This window comes from Doryrhamphus excisus, linkage group LG1, assembly GCF_037039965.1.
Source record: "Doryrhamphus excisus strain RoL-2023G ecotype Guam linkage group LG1, RoL_Dexc_Guam_v1.1, whole genome shotgun sequence".
In the NCBI taxonomy this organism is placed as follows: Eukaryota; Metazoa; Chordata; class Actinopteri; order Syngnathiformes; family Syngnathidae; genus Doryrhamphus; species Doryrhamphus excisus.
In genome coordinates, this window is record NC_136357.1 from 8,998,637 (window position 1) to 9,020,692 (window position 22,056).

At 39.8% G+C, this 22,056-nt stretch overlaps 4 protein-coding genes across 11 annotated transcripts in view; 2 read left to right on the plus strand and 2 right to left on the minus strand.

The window, feature by feature from the left end:
* scaper (S-phase cyclin A-associated protein in the ER) overlaps positions 1–8,971 on the minus strand; it is a 50,646-nt gene extending 41,675 nt beyond the window's left edge. Inside the window, exons 1-4 of one of the 4 annotated variants that reach the window (XM_078789555.1) lie at positions 8,840–8,971; positions 2,485–2,602; positions 1,000–1,076; positions 625–822 (exon numbers count right to left, since the gene is read on the minus strand). In XM_078789555.1, coding sequence (XP_078645681.1) covers positions 625–822; positions 1,000–1,076; positions 2,485–2,602; positions 8,840–8,851 — 405 coding nt within the window. In that variant the 5' untranslated portion in view covers positions 8,852–8,971. Of the gene's footprint in view, positions 1–624; positions 823–999; positions 1,077–2,484; positions 2,603–6,085; positions 6,218–8,154; positions 8,498–8,839 lie in introns of those variants that run through there. The other 3 variants (XM_058074776.2, XM_058074778.2, XM_078789553.1) reach the window with 3 other exon arrangements.
* Positions 8,634–12,009, plus strand: rcn2 (reticulocalbin 2). Its single transcript, XM_078789610.1, has 8 exons — positions 8,634–8,793; positions 9,186–9,716; positions 9,792–9,894; positions 9,977–10,164; positions 10,240–10,353; positions 10,424–10,517; positions 11,430–11,569; positions 11,650–12,009. The coding sequence occupies exons 2-8, from the start codon at positions 9,471–9,473 to the stop codon at positions 11,791–11,793; spliced, it is 1,029 nt and encodes a 342-aa protein (XP_078645736.1). The 5' UTR covers positions 8,634–8,793; positions 9,186–9,470; the 3' UTR covers positions 11,794–12,009.
* Positions 11,650–18,189, plus strand: pstpip1a (proline-serine-threonine phosphatase interacting protein 1a). Of its 3 annotated transcripts, none has more exons than XM_078789607.1 (15): positions 11,650–11,740; positions 13,600–13,700; positions 13,784–13,858; positions 13,936–13,970; positions 14,045–14,151; positions 14,218–14,280; positions 14,840–14,944; positions 15,052–15,097; positions 15,235–15,314; positions 15,696–15,794; positions 16,044–16,140; positions 16,269–16,356; positions 16,428–16,504; positions 17,784–17,878; positions 17,997–18,189. In XM_078789607.1, exons 2-15 carry the CDS (start codon positions 13,678–13,680, stop codon positions 18,168–18,170), a joined length of 1,164 nt encoding a protein of 387 aa, XP_078645733.1. In that variant the 5' UTR covers positions 11,650–11,740; positions 13,600–13,677; the 3' UTR covers positions 18,171–18,189. The 3 variants fall into 3 exon arrangements, with proteins under 3 accessions (XP_078645733.1, XP_057930763.2, XP_078645729.1); XM_058074780.2 differs by lacking the exon at positions 11,650–11,740 and adding an exon at positions 12,039–12,176 and having other exon boundaries at positions 17,948–18,189; XM_078789603.1 differs by lacking the exon at positions 11,650–11,740 and adding an exon at positions 12,039–12,176.
* Positions 14,146–21,791, minus strand: LOC131130795 (tetraspanin-3-like). Of its 3 annotated transcripts, none has more exons than XM_078789613.1 (8): positions 21,608–21,791; positions 20,979–21,170; positions 20,744–20,818; positions 20,471–20,572; positions 20,232–20,387; positions 20,057–20,140; positions 18,678–18,779; positions 14,146–14,261 (listed from the first exon to the last, which is right to left on the minus strand). In XM_078789613.1, the coding sequence occupies exons 1-7, from the start codon at positions 21,668–21,670 to the stop codon at positions 18,687–18,689; spliced, it is 765 nt and encodes a 254-aa protein (XP_078645739.1). In that variant the 5' UTR covers positions 21,671–21,791; the 3' UTR covers positions 14,146–14,261; positions 18,678–18,686. The 3 variants fall into 3 exon arrangements, with proteins under 3 accessions (XP_078645739.1, XP_078645747.1, XP_078645744.1); XM_078789621.1 differs by having other exon boundaries at positions 14,203–14,258; XM_078789618.1 differs by lacking the exon at positions 14,146–14,261 and adding an exon at positions 18,200–18,608.
* Between the last annotated feature and the right edge of the window lie 265 nt (positions 21,792–22,056).

Consider the following 22,056-nt stretch of genomic DNA (forward strand, 5'->3'; position numbering starts at 1 on the left):
AGCATTAGTGTGGAGTGAGATGAAGGGGGGTAAAAGCAGCCAGATGTCAGACAACATGATAATCACGCCACATGGATCATGGCTACACAATGGCCGCAGACCATCACTTGAGCCATGCTCGGCATAATGCAGCATGGCAAAGAAATAAATAAAACACAGAAAGTGCCAGCCTATTGTGGAGCATAAGTGGTAATCAACCATTTAAAGTGTATCACTACAACAAACCTACACTAATGATACAGCAATATTAAACACAAACACAATATAACTGTCATGCGGGATAAAGTGCCAGAACAATTTTCAGGAAATACCAGAAATGACAGAGATGCCCAACACAAAACATAAATAACATTGTTTACTGTCTGTCATCAATATTCAGAGCAGGCTGCCAAGAGAGAGCCCTGTGATAATTCTCTCAGCAGCCACAGCCCAATGACAAAAGACAGAAATCAAGAGGAATGTAGCCTGCGATCAAATGTCTATGTCTCCCTCTAGTGTTCTTAACATACAAATGCTCACCCTCCACAACAAATAGCTGGCTGGCTGATCATGACGACACAGGGCCATGAAAGGTTTTATATGTCCTCAATTGGCTATTTTCTAACTATATGTAAATGGACTCACCTTGCATTCTACGACACTTTGATCAGACTCGCACGTGACGTAAATCTCATCCACCGCACGCCGCAGGTTGTCAAACAAGAAGGCCCAGTAGCGTGCACGCAGATCCACTTTGCGAGGCTGCCGGGCTTTGGTGGGGCTCTTCTCGCCTGCCTTGTCTAAAAAGGCACCATTTGTGCTTTTACTCTCCACACCAGCATTCTGCAGGTAGCAAGCAAGGAACAGACATGCATGAGTCCAAATTTACAGTGGCACAAGAAATGTTTAAGAAGTACATTTGGACGAATTTTAGTAATGCAAATGCAAACACGGAACAGATTGCTAACGTGTTTACATCGGTGAAGACTGCCCTCTGGTGGAAATGGTGCAAACACTGACCTGTTTCTTACTCCTTTGCTGGCCAGAATGAATCCTCTGGGCTCTAGTGCTGCCACTTGAATGACTTTTGGACTTGGCTGTGAGGACAGGCAGGAAAGATGCGTATACAATGAGTAAGTATATGACAAATGGCTTGTCATAAACAACCGTAATGTATCACACCAATGGACAAACGCACAGAACATTTACCACTTGAGATGATATATTATATAGAGATTTTCCTTTATAAATCACTGGTTGTTGGGATCAGAAATTTCAGTGAAATATATCATATAGCAGACGAACACGGTGATAGATGCGAAGTGAAATTAAATTTATAGGATTTACAGAAAGTGTGCAATAATTATGGAAACAAAAGTAAGCAGGTGCCTAAATTTGGGGGCCACTGTTTTATTCATTTGAATACCTTTAGTGCTAATTATTGGAACACAACATTTGTTTGGTAAGCTCACTGACCTTTGGCTTACATACACAAGTGAAGCCAATCATAAGAAAAGGTTATTTAAGGTGCATAAGCTTTACCATCATCACCACTGTGGTGACACTACAAAAAAAAAAAAAAAAAACGGCATCATCCACAATCCTTATGTTAAACATGACCACACGTCTTCCAATTTCTGTGCATTCTAAAGAGAGAAATACAGTTAGCATGAGGGAGATAACAATGTTTAGTTCCTTTGAGATGAAACGTCTGACAGAAGTATGCATAGGTTTCAATGTATCTCTGCCAGATACAATACAAAGGCCGAAAACTGAAAAAATACATCTTGCGTTCAAATCTCCAATAGTAAGCATCATCGGTATTCGTCAGGAAGGGCAGGAAAGGGTAGGAAGGAAATCAGTATGCGGATCAAAAAGATGCTCCTTAATCAGGAAAAAGCCGAAAGAAACAAACAAAAGTGTAGCTCTGTTGGCTAAAATAAATAGGCCAAAAACAGAAAAAAAAGACAAACTGTTGTGTGGGAGGCTGTGAGTGGAAGCTGGTACGAGTAGCTCCGTGTATGAACAATTCATCACACATAAACGAAATGTTATTCATTATAGGATTATTTTCTTATATTCAGGCACAAGTCTAAATATAAGAAACTTAACATATAATGAATAAGAAGACAAAATCAAAACTATTTATAAGAAATGGTTAAGCTAGTCTCTTAAAGGGGACCTATTATTCCTTTTCTACTTTTCTGACATATAAATGTAGTATTCTCGTATTAAACGATTTCAAAGTTTCAGATAATGAGGTTTTGGCATTTGGAAGTGAGCCCTGAAAAACCTTTAGGATGGCTCTGAATGCTCAGTTTCACCTCACTGTGAGTAGCGGGCCGTGGGGGCAATAAATGTAAAAAAAAAATCATTTTGGAAATCCAAGGAAATACAGATGGAATAGGTAGAGATTCTGGAAGATCGAGACAGCTTTCAGCTGCTCTATAAGATTCCACAACTCAATACAACGGGTCCACTTTTATGCAAAAACATGCCACGAACCTTCCTCTTCCTTACTCTCCAGTGGTACACTCCATGCAATGAGGTTCCGAGCTGCACGGCCCTCTTCGGCGACAATCCTTCGTACTTTGTCTTGACTGTTGGAGCGCTGGAAAGATGCCTGTAGGGGAATTGAACATACATCAGGGTCTCATTTCTTTGTGGCAGCCTGCCAAAATGTTACAATGTAACATTTAGAAGCCCAGTGAACAGTATACAACTTATGACTTGACTTTCAATATTTACTGACTAATAATAGGTCAATAGCGAAATAGCGATAATTTCTTCATTCATTCATTCATTTTCTACCGCTTATCTTCACAAGGGTCACGGGATGCTGGAGCCTATCCCAGCTGTCTTCGGGCGAGAGGCGGGGTACACCCTGGATTGGTTGCGAGCCAATCCGATAATTTCTTCATTAATTAATTTTTGAAAAACCATGAAAGTGGAAGCAATGTTCAAAATGCAAAATGGCGAAAGGCGACTGTATGTGATATTTCACTTGTCCTGCATGAAACCGATTCAAAATGGTGGAAGGAGTGTGGAAAATATTGATGACAAAGAGTTTTAGCACAATACACACGGAACATGACATATATATCAGATCAACTTTTGAACCCTCTTGAACCCTCCAATTAGCAATAGATATTTATACTACCCAAGTAGCATCCAATTAGCAATAGATATTTATACTACCCAAGTAGCATAAAGTAAGACCCAAGTAAGTTGGTAGTCCTTCTTGGCATCCAAATACTATAAAACCTAGATACCAACCAACGATATATTTGTCCAATATTTTTTCATACAGCTCACAATCTTTCCCCTCCAATACTTTAAAATACATCTTTATATTACAATCCCAATCTGCTAGTTCCAACACAGTGCACCCTTAAGACTATAATCCTGCGCTTTGTAAGAGGCTGTTGGAGCCAGCGTCTTTTGAAAAAGACAATGTATGCAAAGACGACCTTTCTTTCTGTTGAACCATTGACAACAATATATAGTGTGGGTTTACAAGTATATAGAGTCATGGAAAAATTATTGGACCAATTTGTTTCTTTAGTTTCTTTGTTTGTTTCTTGTTCATTTTAATGCCTGGTGCAACTAAAAGGTACAGTTGTTTGGACAAATATAACAATGACAGAAAAACTAGCTTATAAGGGTTAATTTTTTTTTAAAGTACAATGTTATTAGTTATTCATGTAAGAATATAAGTGATTTTGGAAAAAATAAGAAAAGCATGGAAGTTGCTAGATATCCATTAAATTAAAGTCTTCTGATTTTTTTATGTTATCATCATTACATTGGACCAAACCTTTGGTTGTATTAGGCATTAAAGTGAACAAATAAAGTGAAGAAACAAGGGCAGTCTAATATTTTTTCCATGACCGTATATGTATTTTTAGCAAGCATCTGTGGCGTTTAAAATGCCTAACAAATAATAGAATGCAGAAGGTCCTGAGCTCAGTGCAAAATGTGACACTTTGTTATGCATGCACGCACCAGACTGTCTATGTCTTATTTGGAGCCAATTTGAGTGGGTAAAGTGGCCATATTAAGAGGGGCGACACCTTTGATTTATCAGTTTCTGGTTTTGATGACCCAATGCATGGGCATTGTTGCTATGGTTACCTTTCTGCCCGTACCCCCTCTACACTGATTTAGCACAGTCAGTGCTAACAAGTGTGATGTAACAGTGTGTGGTGCATGGTAGCAAAGCCTTCCAATGAATCGGATATTAAATGCGTTTGCAGCAGTCAGAATCTCAGATTAAAACACCAATGAAAAGAACAGCACTAGACAAATATTTAGTGAGACCAATGTGCAAACAATCTTTTTATTACTTACACCTGAATAGTCTACAACAAGCTGTCTAAAGTGAAATGCTGCTAACGTCTAATCACTACATTTTTGGCCCCACCTGTTCTCGTCTGCAATGCTTTTGTTGTGAGGAAATCAAAGTTTTTGGTCGGTTGGACTGTTTGTCAGTAATCAATTATGGGCGACTATGTTAAGGCCCTCCCTTGACAAGACGTTGTGGTTGCCATGGATCGCGACTGAATTGGTTCAACTTAGACAAAGTATTTGATACACACACACGCAAAGACTGTGTACAAAATTTGGAGCTGACTAAGGGAAATTCCAAAAAACATTAAGCGATACTGTTTCTCACAATGTTGATGGATCACATTCAACTGTGCTATAGTGGCCAGTTATGCTTTTGACTTGAAGACTTGGTATTGTTGCTATGGTTACTGGTTTACTACTGTGTTAAAATGGTTCAAATGTGATGTACTGTAATGTCTGTTATTAGTCAGCACCGAATACAACCTCTTATTACTGTATATTATATCCACAATTGTTTCACTTCCTGTCATAGAATACGGGCGCATCATTCCTAAACAATATGTTGAGTCTCTGGCGAGGGGATGAGAGCTGCATAGTGTGAGAGCATTAAGCGGAAGCAAGACTGTGACAAGAAAACTGCTAGAGGCTTGAGCTTGCTTTGCGCCCAACATGCATCATGGCTGACCTACACATTGAGTATGCATCAGTGGCTGTAAAAGCTCAAAGCGAGCAAATACAGTGAACCAAACAACTCATCACATATATTGCTTATTGCACTATGAGACCAGACTGTGTAATAAAACATGGCAGTGAAATACAGTATGCCTGCATTCTCGGCCAAAAGCTCTGTGACACGAGTTTGGCAAAAAATAGAAAGCAGATGAGAAATGTGCTGTGCATTATGTGTGTGGTAAACAATGTCATAAAAATTGACAGACAGCACTAGATGTACTTAAATTCTGGCATCGATGTGCCTTCCATTCACTGTGTTCCCTCTCTCAGCCGAATGGACTCTACCACTTCTGCATTATTTAATAACTGATCTAATGCCAGCTAAGAACCCGCTGTAAAGTTGGACACGACTAAAAAAAGACATGCGTTTGTATTAGACACAAAAATCCACAGATGTTCACGCTAATCACAGAGCTTGTTCAATCCTTTCCTGAATACTCACATAAAAAGTTACATTATTAAGGCAAACTTATGTCTCTACTTATCCTGCCATCAGAAAGAAGGGTGTATTTCAAATGCCAAATAAGCAAACACTGCATTCAGTAAATCAATATTTTTAAGAGTAATTCCTCGCGTCTCATCACAATACATTACGCAGAGGCAAGATACACTGTGCATTATAGGTCCTGATACTATTTAATGGCCTCAAGGGAGACACCCAGCTGACCTACTTTTGGTGAGCAAAATTCTTCACGTCAAGTAGCCTGCGCTTTTATTCTCACGAGTAAGCTCAAAGACAAAAAGATCTAACTGCATAAACACTTGTGACAACATCAGTGCCTGACCTGCTCATGGACATTGGCTCATCATCCACAAATGTAATCCACACGTTTAACCCACTTAGTAGGCTGAAAGCAACCAGTTGAGGACACATCCAAGAGCATAACTCCTTCGCATTGCAACAGCAATAAGACACATTCACCAGGGCAGTGCTGAATGAGGCACAAGTGTAAGGTTCCCCTTTTGCTCCAAGCAAAGCAAGAAGACTAGTGTGAGCCCATTAAGAGAAGAGACAAATACATACGGAATAGAAGAAGTGTGTAGAAGCAGGTTGCTCGTCCTCTTGCAGCCCAGACATACTGTTGCTGCCCACTTCAGGCACCTAGCTCCCACTCACCACCAACGCCACTTGTACAAGAGGCCATGGACATCTGACAACGGGACCAAAATAGACTCCCACTGTGCGGTCCACAAAGTCATAGCAACTTGCCCCGCTGGGTCAAGTCCTCTAAGGTCGGAGCAGAAAGAGTGAGAGAGGGAGCCCTCTGCTGTGTTAGCTGTCACTTCTGAGGCCCAAACTCACGAGCTGCTGCTGTCCATCAGCTTTCCACTGCTTCTTACATTTGCGCCTTCGCTGCTCCACATCAGAACCCACACTGGCTTTCTCTCACTCTCCTTCTGCCACAACTCTGCGCAGTCATGCATACAGCCCCCCCAACCTGTGCTGCCAGTGATGAGAGTGTATCTACAGGCTAAGGGACAGTGTGCACTGTGTCTGTGTGTGTGTGTCGAACAACACATTTGCATTAGCAACATAAGAGTGACGCTCTAGATTTGATTGGACTCTGCATTTGATGATTCATAGGCTGCTGAAGCACAAAAAAGAACAAGCCTGCATGGTTTTACTGCAAGCAAAATGCTCGAAATGTAAAAGCCGACCGAAGGTAGAAGAAAATAATATATGATGGCATAAGTTTGTTTCTCTTTTGAATCAATTATGTTAAGATGTATTCTATTTTTTGACTACATTTGTCAATGACCTTTAGCATAGAGTATTAGTGACATTGAGAAGGAAAAGAATATATCTAACAAGAATATAGTTGAAATATTATGGGAATACACACAATTACAAGGATGATGGTAATTTGCAAAGAAAAATAACTTTTACAAATACAACTTTTTTTCATGGATTAATTATTTAACCCTGTTCAAGGTCATGTTCATGGGTAAACTGGAGCCTAATTATTAAAATAATGTCACATGAGGAAAAAATTTAATTTTTGTTGAAACATTACAAGAATTAAGTAACAGAATTGGGTTTCATTTACAATAATAAAATTAATAAAGAGTAATTAGAATGTCATTGTTTTCTAGCACATCTCTTTGCAAATAAATCATCGTTGTTTTCTAGCGCATCTCTTCGTAATTAGATCAAAAAAAATAATAGTTGCAATTGTTGATCGTTATACACTATATCAGATGGTAACTTGTACAGCAGGGGTGGGCAAACCTTTTGACTCTTGGGCTGCATTGAGTTAACAACTGTCCGGGGGTCTTGCAAAATTGCTGTGCTCAGTTTAAATTATGCTACAAAATATCCATCCATCCATCCAGCCATCATCTATGCCGCTTATCCTCATTAGGATTGCATGTGGATGCTGGAGCCTATCCCAGCTTACTTCGGGTGAGAGGCGGGGTACACCCTAGACTGGACACGAGCTAATAGCAGGGCACATATAGACAAACAACCATTCACACTCACATTCATACCTATGGACAATTTGGAGTCGTCAATTAACCTAACAGGATTTTGTTTTAAAATTTGTCTTCTAAGGTGTGTGGATTTTACATAAATTGCTTTTCACTGGGTATTTACACCCTCATCCCAAAATATGTGTCCTATGTTTGACTGGTGTTCCCTGTCTTGTCCTAAAGTCAACTGGGATCGGCTCTGTGTCAACCTAGCTCCAATGAGGACAAGCCTATAGAAAATGAATGGACGAAAGAGAGACATCTCTGAACAACCTGATTCAACTGTGCAGGTTTTACCCTAGTGAATGTGTCTGCTCTCGATGACTTGGAACCATCCGAATCCTATAGAGTTCACACATATAACCACTTTTACAATACCATCACTTATTAGGACGGTGTGTAAGGAAACAACGTTAAGGAAACAACGTTAGTCTATAAATCGTACTCCATTTTCAAAACAGCATCATGTGGTCGCTAACCATTCACCAACAAAATGCTTTTAATCATAGCTATTAGCTAGCAGCTGTGTGAACCAACCACGCGCCAAAGATCTCAAATTCATGGACACCCAAAGTAGCTCAAATTCGACCAAAAAAACATTCTTATAATAACAACGGTTACCTTCAAAACACCGATTGACGCATTTTTGCCTTTTCCTCCTCCATGTGAGGACCCCGAGCTGTTACTGCCAGACCTCTCCCTCCCGTCAACTCCATGTCCGGCTCTCGGTCCAAGACGGTGTTGCCCCACACCGCGCCGCCGTCCATCATGGCGACCGTCTTTGGACATGGATTCACGATATCTTAAACGCCCAGTCGGTGAAAGGTAAAGGAAAAAAGTCCACGGACAAAGTTGTCCTGTTGTCAGAGTTCGTGGGAAACCATGTTACATGACAGTGAGGATACGCTACAAAACCGGAAGTGAATTGAGTTTGGGATATTTTGGACAGACAACAGTCTGAGCCAATGGTGTTACTCTAATTTCCGCGTGTCATACAAAATAGCCAATCCAATGTAGGATAATTGGGGTCAGAAGGAGGGGGGCTCACAAGAGGCGGGACTACAGGTTGTCTGCCATGGCAACCACACGGATTGAGCGGGTATTTCTCGAACAACTGAACATGCCTTCAACATAAAAGTACAACACTATGAAATGTTGCAGATACATTCATGAATCGGAATTTTCGATATATTTCACAAGAAGCTTGGAAATGTAATTTTCATTTGACATGGATGCAGAATCATCTAAGTGAGATAAATTGTACGAATTCGAGTTTTTCCAAATGTACTAAATCTGCCATACTTACAATAATCTCCATCCTTGCGGATGTGCTTGTTAAAGTGTTTATTATGTTAGCAGTTTCCAGGTATGAAAAATTATATTTTCATTTAGCTCGGCTTCACTTGTATAAAGCAAGCATTAGTCGGCTTACTCGCAGTGATAAAGATATTGCAACACTTGAAAGGATAACGTACGTTTATGACAACAGCAACGGCATGTGTCTTTAATGTGTTTGATGATCCTCAGAAGCAGTGTGTTTAATTTACGACTGACCTGTAAAATATTGGAAAATAATAGTCTCAAGTTAAGTTCTCAGTCATTTTTATGATATATATTTTTATTTATTTATTTATTTATTTTACAAAACAAAGGATTTTGTTGTGAAACTCCAAACCGGAAATACAACTAGTCTTCAGGATCAGCAAGTCTTGCTGGTGAGAACTTTTCACGGTAATGCAAATATCACATCATTAACACTATTTGACTAGTTGATAATGCTTGCGTATTTTCAGTAGCATCATTAATAATCTGCTTCTGTAGTCATTGTTTTACATAACCTCACGATTTCCCAACAATCACACTCAACCTAAAGCCAGTTTTTTGATAGGTATATAACGACAGAGCTACTTTCGTAGCGGCCTTTCGTGTTTTGAACAATGATAATAAAACGTCTTATCCCTTGGAATGTTTTGAAGATAAACTGCGGCTTTCATCTTACTGACTTTTTGACAGTGGATTGTGATTGTAGCTCCTCGGTGATGGCGCCCCCTGCTGTAACGGCGGTGTTATTGTTGGTCCTCCAGTTTTGGTGGACACTGAGTGCTCACAAACATCTACATGAAGACCATTTGGAAGACCACCTTAACTCTGAACATGATATGAACGTTCTGTTGGGAGAGAAGGTTGCAATGCACCATTTCTATCCCTATTTGTTTGATTATTGTATGACTTTTTGCTATCGTTTGATGCCACTGTAGGACAATGAAGAATTAAAGAGACTAAGCCCAGAGGAACAGAGGAAAAAGATGATGGACATTGTCAAAAAGATCGACACAAATGCTGACAACAAGCTAAGTGCAGGTAAGATTGTGCTCACGTTTATGCAGGTAATAGCAGTATTACTGTATTTGTAATAAAACAGCTCATGTGGCTTTCTCCATAGAGGAGATCACACTATGGATTCAGCATGTCTACAGAAAATACGCACTGGACGACGCAGCGGAGCGCTTCCCCGAATTTGATGCTAACCAAGACGGTGTAGTAACGTGGCAGGAGTACAGCATGGATAAGTTATTTAGTTTTGATGAAAGCACCGTTGTAGATGATGCAGAGCAAGACTCCCTGAGACATGTACGTGCACCAAAAACCTTATTACTGGCTCAGCTGTCTTAAAATCCTGATATGACCTCATATGACCTTCCACAGCTCCACCTGAAGGAGAGGAGGCGCTTCAATTTTGCAGATGTTGACGGCACGCCCGGCCTCAATGTGACCGAGTTTTTGGCCTTCACCCACCCCTCTGAAGTGGATCACATGGCGGTAAGAAGAGATTAACTCCATAGAACTATTTGATTTGTTACTTATACCCCTCCCCCCGCCCCCCAAACAGGATTTTGCCATTGAGGACGTATTGAGTGAATATGACACAGATCAAGATGGACTGATCAGTTTGAAGGAATTTATTGGTGATCTTCGACGGGACGGTAAGTAAGATGACTTTCAGGGTTACCATGGGTGCTTGAAATTCATGATACAAGTTTTTATTACTGCTAACAAGTTTTTATAAAAGTAACAGGAAACAGAAGTGGACATTTGACTCACAACCAATTAGTATCCATTTTAATTGATTAAGAACATCTCTCTCTGAGAAACTGACCAAACACTTAACAATCAGTAAATCAGTAGCGTGTTAAGTGAAGAGAGAATTTTTAAAAATATATACATGTTAAGAAATCCAAATTGTAATGCACTAGCTTCCCCACTAGATGGCGCTAATACATCACAAATACATTTCAGCCATGGTCTCTCAGCTTTTTGTTGTCTGCAATACAATGACAATAAAAGCGATTCTGATTCTTTTCACAGTCGCATCACGTTCAGACATATGACTGGGAGTCGTGTACCCCCTACTTATTTTTTGGTATATTATTGAATATATATTGTGACATTATATTAATTATTATTAATAATTGTAGAATACTAGACATGTGATGCCTTATACTATGCTAGTATTTTAGTTCATTTTGCCATTTTTATCCTTGAAAATGCTTAATTTAGACAAAAAATGTTTTGCTTAATTATGCATATTTTTTTTACTAATATTAGGCTGTAGTCAACCATGAAACAGCATGATTTATTGATATAGTTTTGAAAAAACATGATGCACTGAACGTGCAAAATTCAGACTGGTACTATGCTTTCATCCTCTTGCAATTGGAACGCATTAGATGATGTACAGTGCGATACATTGTGGTCGTCAAGGAGCATGCATTTCTCGTTTCCTCTGCCTACGTGAGAAGATAAATGTTTGGAGTATTATACCACCTCTTTGGATGTGATAAAGTAAGACAATCATTCTGTAAGGTGTACTAATGACATCCCAACTTCTGTTAAAGAGGACGCCCCTTCACAGTGGGAGGTTGAGGAGACAGTGCGCTTCAACGACCTCTACGATCAAGATAAGGACGGCAAGTTGAATCGAGAGGAGCAACTCCGCTGGATTGCACCAAACAGTTACGGTTCTGCTCGGGAAGAAGTGAGACTTTCCAGTCTTTCATGTTCATGGTCACATTGAATTTCCTTGATGGCAGAATGTACACTTCTCCTCATGTTCAGGCTCTTTACCTCATCAAGGAATTGGACCGGGATGAAGACGGGCAGATCTCAGAGGCTGAAGTTTTGAAAAACCAAGAGACCTTCATGAACAGTGAAGTGACAGACTACGGCAGGCATCTGCACTTGTCACATGATGAATTATAACAGCATGCTTTTGGATTTTGGTGCTCCTGTGTCAACACATCCAACTGTCATTTATCGAGAACATTTATCTAGAATGTATGTAGAAGTGAGGCCCTCCAAAATCAAGAAGTAAATCTTCCATTTATTTGATGAACACAGCCGTGTCATAAAGCAAAGCAGCAGTTAGCACACAGGCGCCGCTGCTTCTGCTGCTGACGTGCTTCCTCTTTTTTTTTTTTTAACAAACGTGATAGCTGCAGTATGACACTGCTTGTTTCCTGGACCGTTTCACTTGTGTGGAACAATCTGTCAAACAACGCTCTCGTGTTATAGCTTGAGTTCAAATCCGTTCTTCAGAGCAGAACGGATGCAGGATGGAGTTGGAGTTTAAGGATGCCTTTTGGGTGAGACTGTGCAACTCTTCCTAATTTTTGGAACTATGTTTTAGCCTGAGGATGAGGTTGATTGTTGAGCACTAATTCAAAACTAAGTACTAAATGATTAGCGCCATCACATGGAAGGGTTTACTTTGTGTTCAATGTGTGTACATGTTGTGAAAAGTTTAGTTTTTTAGATAAATACAACTAGACTGGTAAAAATTGGTCAATAAGGTGTTTGCTTTCACTTTTGTCAGCTTTACAAACGGAATACTTGACTGTTACTTTGTTGAAGAAAGTTTTCAATCTACTTCATGCAACAAATATGGTTAATTGTGTTATTAATAGCTTTTCAATCTCCCATCCCAAGTTTGAATATTGTGTTACACCCATTTTAAGACAAAGAATGTAAATGTATGTACATAATTGTATAATAAAATTGACAACTCCCACACTTTCAGTTTGGGAATTTCCATTTTGACCCCGTAATGTGGCCGGAAATCAATGCTTGGGTCCTCTAATAAATATAAAAAATTGAAAATAACAAATTTTTCTGCTGTTAAAATCAGTTGTTATATCAACATTCATATAAAACATCTCATGTGATCTCCACCTAAGAGTAATCTGACTCCAGTACAGGTATACAGAATCTCAGACGTACAATACTATAGAAATTAAACTTGAATATACTTTAAATTAGCCAGTGTACAGCTTGTATAGTAGGATAGATTTACTACTACTGACTACAGAAAATGATTCATAATGAAAATGGTTGCTGAAATGTGAATTTTAAGATCCGTTAAGTTAGGTTAATTGGTGATTCCAAATTGTCCATAGGTATGAATGTGAGTGTGAATGGTTGTTTGTCTATATGTGCCCTGTGATTGGCTGGCGTCCAGTCCAGGTTGTACCCCGCCTCTCATCTGAAGTCAGCTGGGATGGACACTATAGAACTCACCACAACCAGAATAATGTCACCAAAGCTCACCTTTGTACATTCACACACAGCATCGGCATTTGGGAACAATGATGACCGAAAATATGTAAGTCTACTTGTGGCAGAAAAATGTATGATCAAAAGAGGGAAGTTTACTTCTTGAACGCTCAATGACCCATGTAGGGTAATGCATGATTCAGTAATAATTGGTGTCTGACATGGAAAATATCAAAGGGACAGCTGGCATTGGGTATGGCCGAACAAAATGGATGGATTAAATTGTATTTTTAAAAAATATATCTTTTGAATGTTATTATTGACACTGTGATTTCTGTAGTGTTTTTATAATGTCAGCACAAAATATATAGATATATTGTGTAAGACATGTCTGTATGAATTGCATGACCGCTTAAGTGAAGGATCTTTATGAGCTTTCCATGTGAAATTGATCTCAAGTTATAAAGTATGTGGTCATGTATATATATATATATATGTGGTCATGTATTCCCCCAGGGAGGAAACTACATCAGCAACACTGGCTATGAGGCCATCATCCAGAGGCTGAACGATGGACGGCGAACATGCAAAGACATGGAGGAGCTGCTGAAAATGAGGTGTTAAAGCTGTGGTGGGATGCTCAGTAATGAAAGTAAGTGATGTCACCCTTAACTGTGCGTTGTGTTTGCATCTATTTCAGAGCATCAGCAGAAGAGAAATACGGCAAAGAACTGGTCGCCATTTCACGCAAGGTTGGGGGTCTGTATGAGATCTGGTGCGTGGGTTTACACTCGCAGGTATCAGGAAGTGACAACATCACATTCTTCTTAGCATTTGTGTTTGTTTCCACAGCACATTGAGAACATCCATTGATGAAATGAAAACACGTAAGATTGCTACTGTTTTGTTTTGGTTTGTTTTTTTGCATCCACACTTGTAGCCTAACTATGCTTTTCTCCAGAAATGGAAATGATTGGCAACTTGCACATTCAGCTGTCGGCCCTCTTGAAAGAGGAGGCGAAAAGAATGGAGCAGTTCAGAGAGAAGCAGAAAGAACAGAGAAAAAAGGTATCAACTTTATTTTATTTACATATTTGTATCGATTGACCTTGTCTGCTTGTGTTTACTCCTCAGCTTGAATTTGTTGTGGAGAAGGTCCAGAAGACAAAAGTCTCCTTCTATAAGAAAACAATAGAAGTAAGTGTTGCTTGTATCTATAATCCATCTTTGAATCCTACATATGCACTAAACATTTTAAATTTGAAACATATATAAATATAATTATGTACGGGGCTGCACGGTTAGCAGTCAGACCTCACAGCTAGGACACCAGGGTTCAATTCCACCCATCTCTGTGTGGAGTTTGCACGTTCTGCCCGTGCATGCGTGGGTTTTCTCTGGGTACTCCGGTTTCCTCCCACATTCCCAAAACATGCTAAGTTAATTGGCGACTCCAAATTGTCCATAGGAATGGAATGGCCTTTATTGTCATTATACAAGATGTACAACAAAATTGGAGAATAGGTATAGGTATGAATGTGAGTGTGAATGGTTGTTTGTCTATATGTGCCCTGTGATTGGCTGGCAACCAGTCCAGGGTGTACCCGCCTCTCGCCCAAAGACAGCTGGGATAGGCTCCAGCACCGCCCCGACCCTTGTGAGGATAAGCAGTAGAAAATGAATGAATGAATGATAATTATATACAGTCCAGGGCATACCCAGTCTCTCTTATTTCATGTGTCTTTGACCATTACAGTCAGAAAAACACTATGAACAACGCTGCAGGGAGGCTGATGAGGCGGAGCAAGCAGCCGATAAGATGAGCAACACTTTCACAGCCACTCCCAAGCAAATGGATAAGGTAAGATGATATTAGTGAATCATACATGTTGGGAGTTAATGTGTTTTTTTGGTTGATTTCTATGAGATGAAGAATAAAGCCATTTTGTATTGTAATCTTCTGTTTAGCTGAGCAGCAAATCCAGACAGTACAGAGAAGCTGCAGAGGAGGCCGGTAAGGATTTGAAGACCAATTGTACCGTTCACATGTGCTTCCCTTTTATTGAGGATGTCACAAGAGTATCTCTCTGAAGTAGACGCAGTTTTCACATTTACAAACCTAAGCTAGTGGGGCATGTTTTCTTCTAACAGAGAGACAGTACACATCCAACATCGAGCAGCTGGACAAGATCCGCCAAGAGTGGGAATCGACGCACAGCAACACGTGTGAGGTATAGCTTGTGAGAAGGAACATGTTATAAGGGGGGAATGTACAGTGATGGCAAATTTATGGCAATACCCGATGTCTGTTTTCTCAACGGGGAAGTGCAATAGTTCTACTAAAGTGAGTTACTAATCTACAAACTTCCTATGTTGGCTAAGGACATATTGAGGCAACACAGCAGCATTTACACAGGATAAACCTCCATATTTAAATATAAAATTACAATGGTCAGTGGTCATTTTAGTACGGCCCTTGGTATGTATTAGTTATTACAGTACGTACACCCCCGTCTGCCAGAGTTTTATCGGAACGTGAAACAGTCCAAAGATTAAAAAAAGGTTGAGAAGCAGGTTGTAAGTGTAATTTTCCCAATGACAATATCTTGCAGATGTTTCAGCAGCAGGAAGAGGAGCGTCTGCAAGTTCTGAGGAATGGGTTGTGGGTACATTGCAACCATTTGTCCTTGCAGTGTGTAAAGGATGACGAGGTGAGTCGTCACGCGTCTTGCATCATCTCAATCAAGGGCTTTCAAAGCGTAGAACATTCCTATTCGCTGAAAACCTCATTTTTTTGGAGCATATTTTGTGGTTTGGACTTCAGACTTCTACATGGGAGTTATTTTGCCTACAAACATAACTAAAGTTAGTTTTAGCAGGTTTTTTTTCCAACTGCTACGTCTCACACTTTGCCGAATGACAGTAAATATTACACTAAATGCATGCAAAAATTGCTCCAGTGTTACGAGAATGTGAGGAACATGTTGGAGAAGTGTGACATCATCACAGACTTGAATTGCTTTGTTGGAATGAAAGGCACCGGCTCAACGCGTCCAGGTAGGCGCCCTTCCTGATTTAGCATTTGAATATGATATACTGAACATTTTCATGTTATCTCACGCACTGCTTTTTTTGTGCATGATATCCAGTTGCCTTTCATTATTAACTCTTTTTCCTCTCCATAGCTGCCATTGAATACCAAAATTACTACAAGAAAGACGCTTCAGCTGTCAGAAATGGAAGCACAGGACTCGTCGGCCAAGTCAAGAAAAAGTACGATATTGCAATGTGATTAGCAATTAGCAATCATGCCAAACAATAATAACAACTGATTCTATTTTTAGGTTTTCAAATCTCCTTCAAGGGACCTCCTTGACTGGCTCCAACATAAGCATTCATGATCCTGGTGTTCAAAGTACAGGTAAAGTACTTAAGTAAAGTAAACTAAAGTAATTCTGCTTAATACATCAGCGCATATTTTACATACAGTGGTGTGGAAGAAGTGTTTGCCCCCTTCCTGATTTCTTGTTTATAGCATTTTTGTCACTGAAAACAAAATAAAATTTGCAAATGAAACTTTTTATGAGCAAGGGAGAAAAAAAATCCAAACCGACATAGCCCTGTGTGAAACATAACCGTGGTTTATCACACCTGAGTTAAATTTCCACACCCAGGTCTGCCACATGGCACCTGACCAAGTGAAGTAGACCAAAAGTTCCTCAAAAGCTAAACATCATGCAGAGAATTAAAGAAATTCTGAAAAAAATAGAAAGTAACTAAGATCTATCAGTTTGGAAAAGGTTATAAAGCCATTTTAAAGCTTTGGGACTCCAGCGAACCACAGTGAGAGCCATCATCCATAATTGGCAAGAACTTGGAACAGTGGTGAACTTTCCCAGGAAGCACATTATTGCTTTTATTGTACATAGAGGGTATCAAAAATAATAAATATTATACATGTATGGATAGGTCTGATGCCACTGAAAATTTGGAGTGGTCGAAAGTAAAAAAATGTTCATGACTTAGTTATCACACTTCAAAAGGCAGAGACAATGTTTGCCACAAACATTGGATTGCGGCATTTGTTCAAAAAAATGCCACAAGGGCTAAAGTGCTATTTGAAATGTGTGCATTTGAAGGCGTGTGACACCTACTCTATCTGCCGGCGGGCACCGAGATGGCCAATGTGCCTGTTTTATCACATGGTGGACGTGTCGTACTATGATGCTTTCATGCTCTTCACTGAAATCAAGGAAAACTGTACAAACGGAGACTTTTCCTTGAAGAACTTGGTATGGCACTTATTGAGCCAGAAATGTTGTACAGAGGGCCACTAAAAACCCAAGGCTTGCAGGCTGCAGAGGCCACACGTGGACCTTCACCAAAGAGAAAGCAGTGTGGACTTTGTGACAACCCACTGAGTGTCCAATGTCTGCTCTAAATGCGGCATATCAGTATGCCCAAAGCATGAGGCCGATTTGCATGAATTGTTAGAAAGAAAATTAGTTATTGTTCATGTTTACGTTCATGTTGGTTGTTTATAAATTCTGTTAATTAAATGGAATGCTCCAAGCATCCGCATTCCAAGTGGGCTATTTCATACTATGTTTCTCTCCTTGAGCCCACCTTTCCTTGTGTGGCATAAGTCCCACGTTTTCAATATATTGGGACTCCAATAAGTGACCCATATAACTCTACAGGGGAATCGTTTGATGGACTTTATGACGCCATCCCTGGGAGTCATGGGTCCCAGATCAGTGAGCAGTACAAGGCGGTATATGAGTATGTGGCCCAGGTCAGTGTCTCTTCTGCTTTAAGTTGATAGAAAAAATACACTCTGTTGACAGCATATGTCTTTCTTTAGCGAGATGATGAGCTCTCCATGTCTGTCGGGGACAATGTGCTTGTCATAGAACAGGGTGAAGATGGCTGGTGGACGGTGCAGAAGTATGGTCAAAATGGACTGGTTCCAGGCTCCTACCTTGCCAAAGAATGACTTTTTATATAATGAATTACAAGTAATATTTGTCAATAAGGTGTATTATTTAAATATTACATTTACAAATAGTTTTTTGTGTGTTATGTAATAAAAAAAATATTTGACTCATCTACAAAGTCTTGCCTTATATTTTATTTACATTCATTGGTATCAACTACTACAATCAAGTCAACTTCTAAAACTACAATCAGGAAAAAGCCTGAGAAGCATGTTAACTTAAATAATGTCGAGCAACTTAAAATCTAACTTATGTACAAAGATAATGAGATTTGCAGCCAGCAAAGAGCAGGTTACACAGTAAATGTTTGGCCATAAACGTGAGCTGGCGACAGCCTTCAACCAAAGAAGGGGCAGTACAGTATAATATTAGTAGTACTAGAGCTTGTAGTCTGACAGTCTGACATACACAGTGCAAAATCAAGAGGAACCCACCCGGTGTAAGTCCTCCTCCATACAGTACAGTTTTGGTGTGCTTCCAACTTTCATGAAATCATTCTTTGCCACCATTTAAGAATTTGGACTACAGCTTTGTGGAGAAAATGCAAATGCAGCTTCAGTGTAGTGTCTTAAAGGTTAGTGTGGAAATAGCTCTTACCAATGAGTCTTAAGCTTGGGTGCCACCTGTGATGAGGAGCTGGTAGGCAGGAGCATTTCTTCTGCGACACAATACGACGCACGCCGACAACATGCCCAATATCTAACATGTAGGGAAGAAGACAAGGGGTTACTGTGCATATTTATTACATCCATTAATTATGACATAGTCATTTCATTAGGTACAGCTGCACAATCTTCTGAAATCAAATAAAGTAGGTGTATAAACAATGCTGCTGTATCCGTATTCTTAAGTGGTAGGCATTAAAAGTGAAAGGCAGGAAGTGTTCCTTGTTTCATCCATTTACTTAGGAACAAAAAGCGAGTATTCCACACCGCAGTGGGGCTCCAGACATGCAGGGGACCGCCACAAATGGCAAGGTGTGGAAGCGACAACATCCCTTTTGTTCTTTATAATTAACTTGTATCACCCTTATATCTCCCAGGGATACTAAGGTTGACTGGTCTAGTGGCAGCACGTTAAAAGTGATTTTTTTTTAAAAATCAACTATGGTTGCATGCTTCTGAAATGTAGCAAACATAAAAGGATAAAGATGGTATCTTTGAGCATGTGAAAGGATATGTGCTCCTACAAAATGGAAAGTGATAACAGCATACGCAATGTAGTGCTCTCATTATTCAGACTTCCTCCTCCCAATAAGCCTGCCTCTCACTCCTTGTAACAAACTTCTTGTGTGTGAGACACTCACATGGATATAAGTAAGGAATTGTCTTTTTCAAGTTACGTTTCATATATTTTTATTTATTGTTTTATTACTGCCTTCATGTATTTCATGTGCTCTGTGTATATGAGTGACTTAAGTTAATGTAGGTATAACAAAATAGTTTATTTAGATTTAAGACCTTCTTACACCAAACTCATGCACCTGTGTCGCAGGTTGCAGTCCTGTATGAAACACGGTACAATAAGTAGGTAAAACCTATTTGAATAGGCTTCCTGAAAACTGCACGGTTGTGGATAACCACTGAATTAACCCATTGTATTTTTTTTTACATTCATAACACAAGTGCTTAAAAGTGCACAAAAGCGTAGTTGTGCACCCTGGTGGTTAAGTTGGTTAATTACAGTGTCCTCAGCCTGAAACAAAAACATACGGTATTTGTCCAAGGTGAAAATAGAGGCGGCAAGATCTAAAAGATTTTTAGAAGTTTTTTAAAGTCATTTTTGCAGCTCTAAACTTCACAGATGTCCTGTCTCATCTGCATGTAGTAGTGTTTATTGTGGTTAACTATTATTACAATTGTATATTGAGATGTTTTTAAGTGTCTACTTGATGTACACTACTTATTTAAGTGGATGACACAAGTGGCAATTAATTTGGGTACGGTGTTTTTGAGAGCTTATGAGTGAGGAAGTACCTGGATGCCAGCAAAGGTCAACACAGTGCAGATGACATACATCATGATCTCCTTTAACTTCTTCACAACCAGAGCCTCACAGCCCTACAAACATACACACAGACATTGTAAGACAATATATGGAAAAAATATGACAAAAAGGTCATTTGGATTCAGGTGATTAAAAGCTTTTTACTTCTTGGTAAAGATCTTCAGGATGAGCAAGGGACCCTGTGCAGATTCCACCAATGTTTGCTTTGCAACAGCTGACAGGCACACTGTTGTTTTTTGACACTTCAAACCAGGGCGTATACTGCCAGTCAGAGTAGTTGTGGATGCCACAACACTGGAGCTGCACATATAAAAACTGTACTATGAAAGAACACATCAACTCCGAAAAGCACAAAAATGTCATCCTTTGTTTTATGTCCTGACCTGTCTTTGAAGGTAGTCAATGGCGCGGCTCTGTGCGTTGCCATTGGTGCCGTTGTACTCGTTGTATACATTCTGGATGGAGTCATTCACATCATCTTCAACCTGGAGATGATACAAAAACATGTCCACACACTTGACAACAAAATCTTCAATATTATAGCAAACAAAGCATTGCATTGTGTTTTCTGAAGCATGAATCAGATATTCCTTGACAAACCTGCAGAGCTACACGTCAAGGTAAAACAAACACATTGCGCCTTGTGTGTTATTCACCTTTGCTCTGTAAACATATCCAAGAACCACAACAGCGACTTCAGCCATGAAAACCAGCAGCAGAATGACGACAAACTGTGGAGAACAATTCACAAGTTAGCCAATGACCATATCTGAACTAGAAGGCTGAGATTACAGTTACACACTTCCAAGACATCGTGTTCGATAACACAATTTGCTCATCCCTCTTTTATCCATAGTATTCCTGTCTACAGAGTTGTTTGTTTACACTGACCGTTGTGAGTCCACAGTGACTCTCTCTCACGGTGGCACAGCATCCAATGAGCCCGATGATGAAGAGGAGCGCTCCAGCAGCAATGATGACGACTGCAGGGATGAGTGTGTACACGTCTTCAAAGAAGTGATCGTAGTCATCGTACGTAATGAAAACGTACGCTCCCACATAGCAGAGGATGCCAGCGGCAGCCTGTGAAGTGACCAAAATGTTATTTTTTTTCCAAATTTGGCTGGCAAACTAATTTTAACCTCAGTAATAAATATAGTAACGTATATGAATGAATACCTCGCTGGGTCATAGGTTAAAAATATGGTGCTGTGTGTTAGCATCATCATTTTTGTACTTGAATGGTTCTTTAAGAAACCAGATAGTTTTAAATTAAAACATCCCACGTTTGAGAGAATATTTTCTGCAATGAACAAAAATGTTAGTCCATAACAAACTACTCTCAAAACAGTGGCCCTTGACTTAAACAAAGAAAAGCTATTGCACTTGTATAGAAGCTAGCATAACAGCTAAACCTACACGAAGTTCACAACACACAATAGCTATACAACTAGCTAGCTAGCCAGATGCTAAGCTGTGACGCACGACAAACTCTTTATAAAATAAATCTCCAAACGTACCCAAAATATCAGGTTCAGAAAAACCAACACCGTCTTCGAGGAAGTAATACTACAATGCCCCATCGCGAACACAGGAACTGAAGTCGAATGGAAAGATGTAAATTTCTACATGGACATATCGCAGCCGCTCGCTCGCTCACTCCATTAGCCCAACTCCGTCGGAATGTCGAAAAGCGCCACCATAAGATCGACAGAGGAAACTACAGTGTGAATGACAGCACACACTTACAGCTCCAATGTTGTAGTCAGCATTTACAGTGTTTGAATGACTGTAGTATGCAGTTTGCATATCCTCCCCGTGTGTGGGAGGGTTTTCTTAAGGTAATCCATGACCATAATGAGGAGAGGTCATATAGAAAATGGATAGCGTATGGCCCTGTCGAGGTTTCTGTTTGTGCACATCATGTTTGCCGAGCCCTTCATAGAACCCAAAGGGTATTTATTAGTCG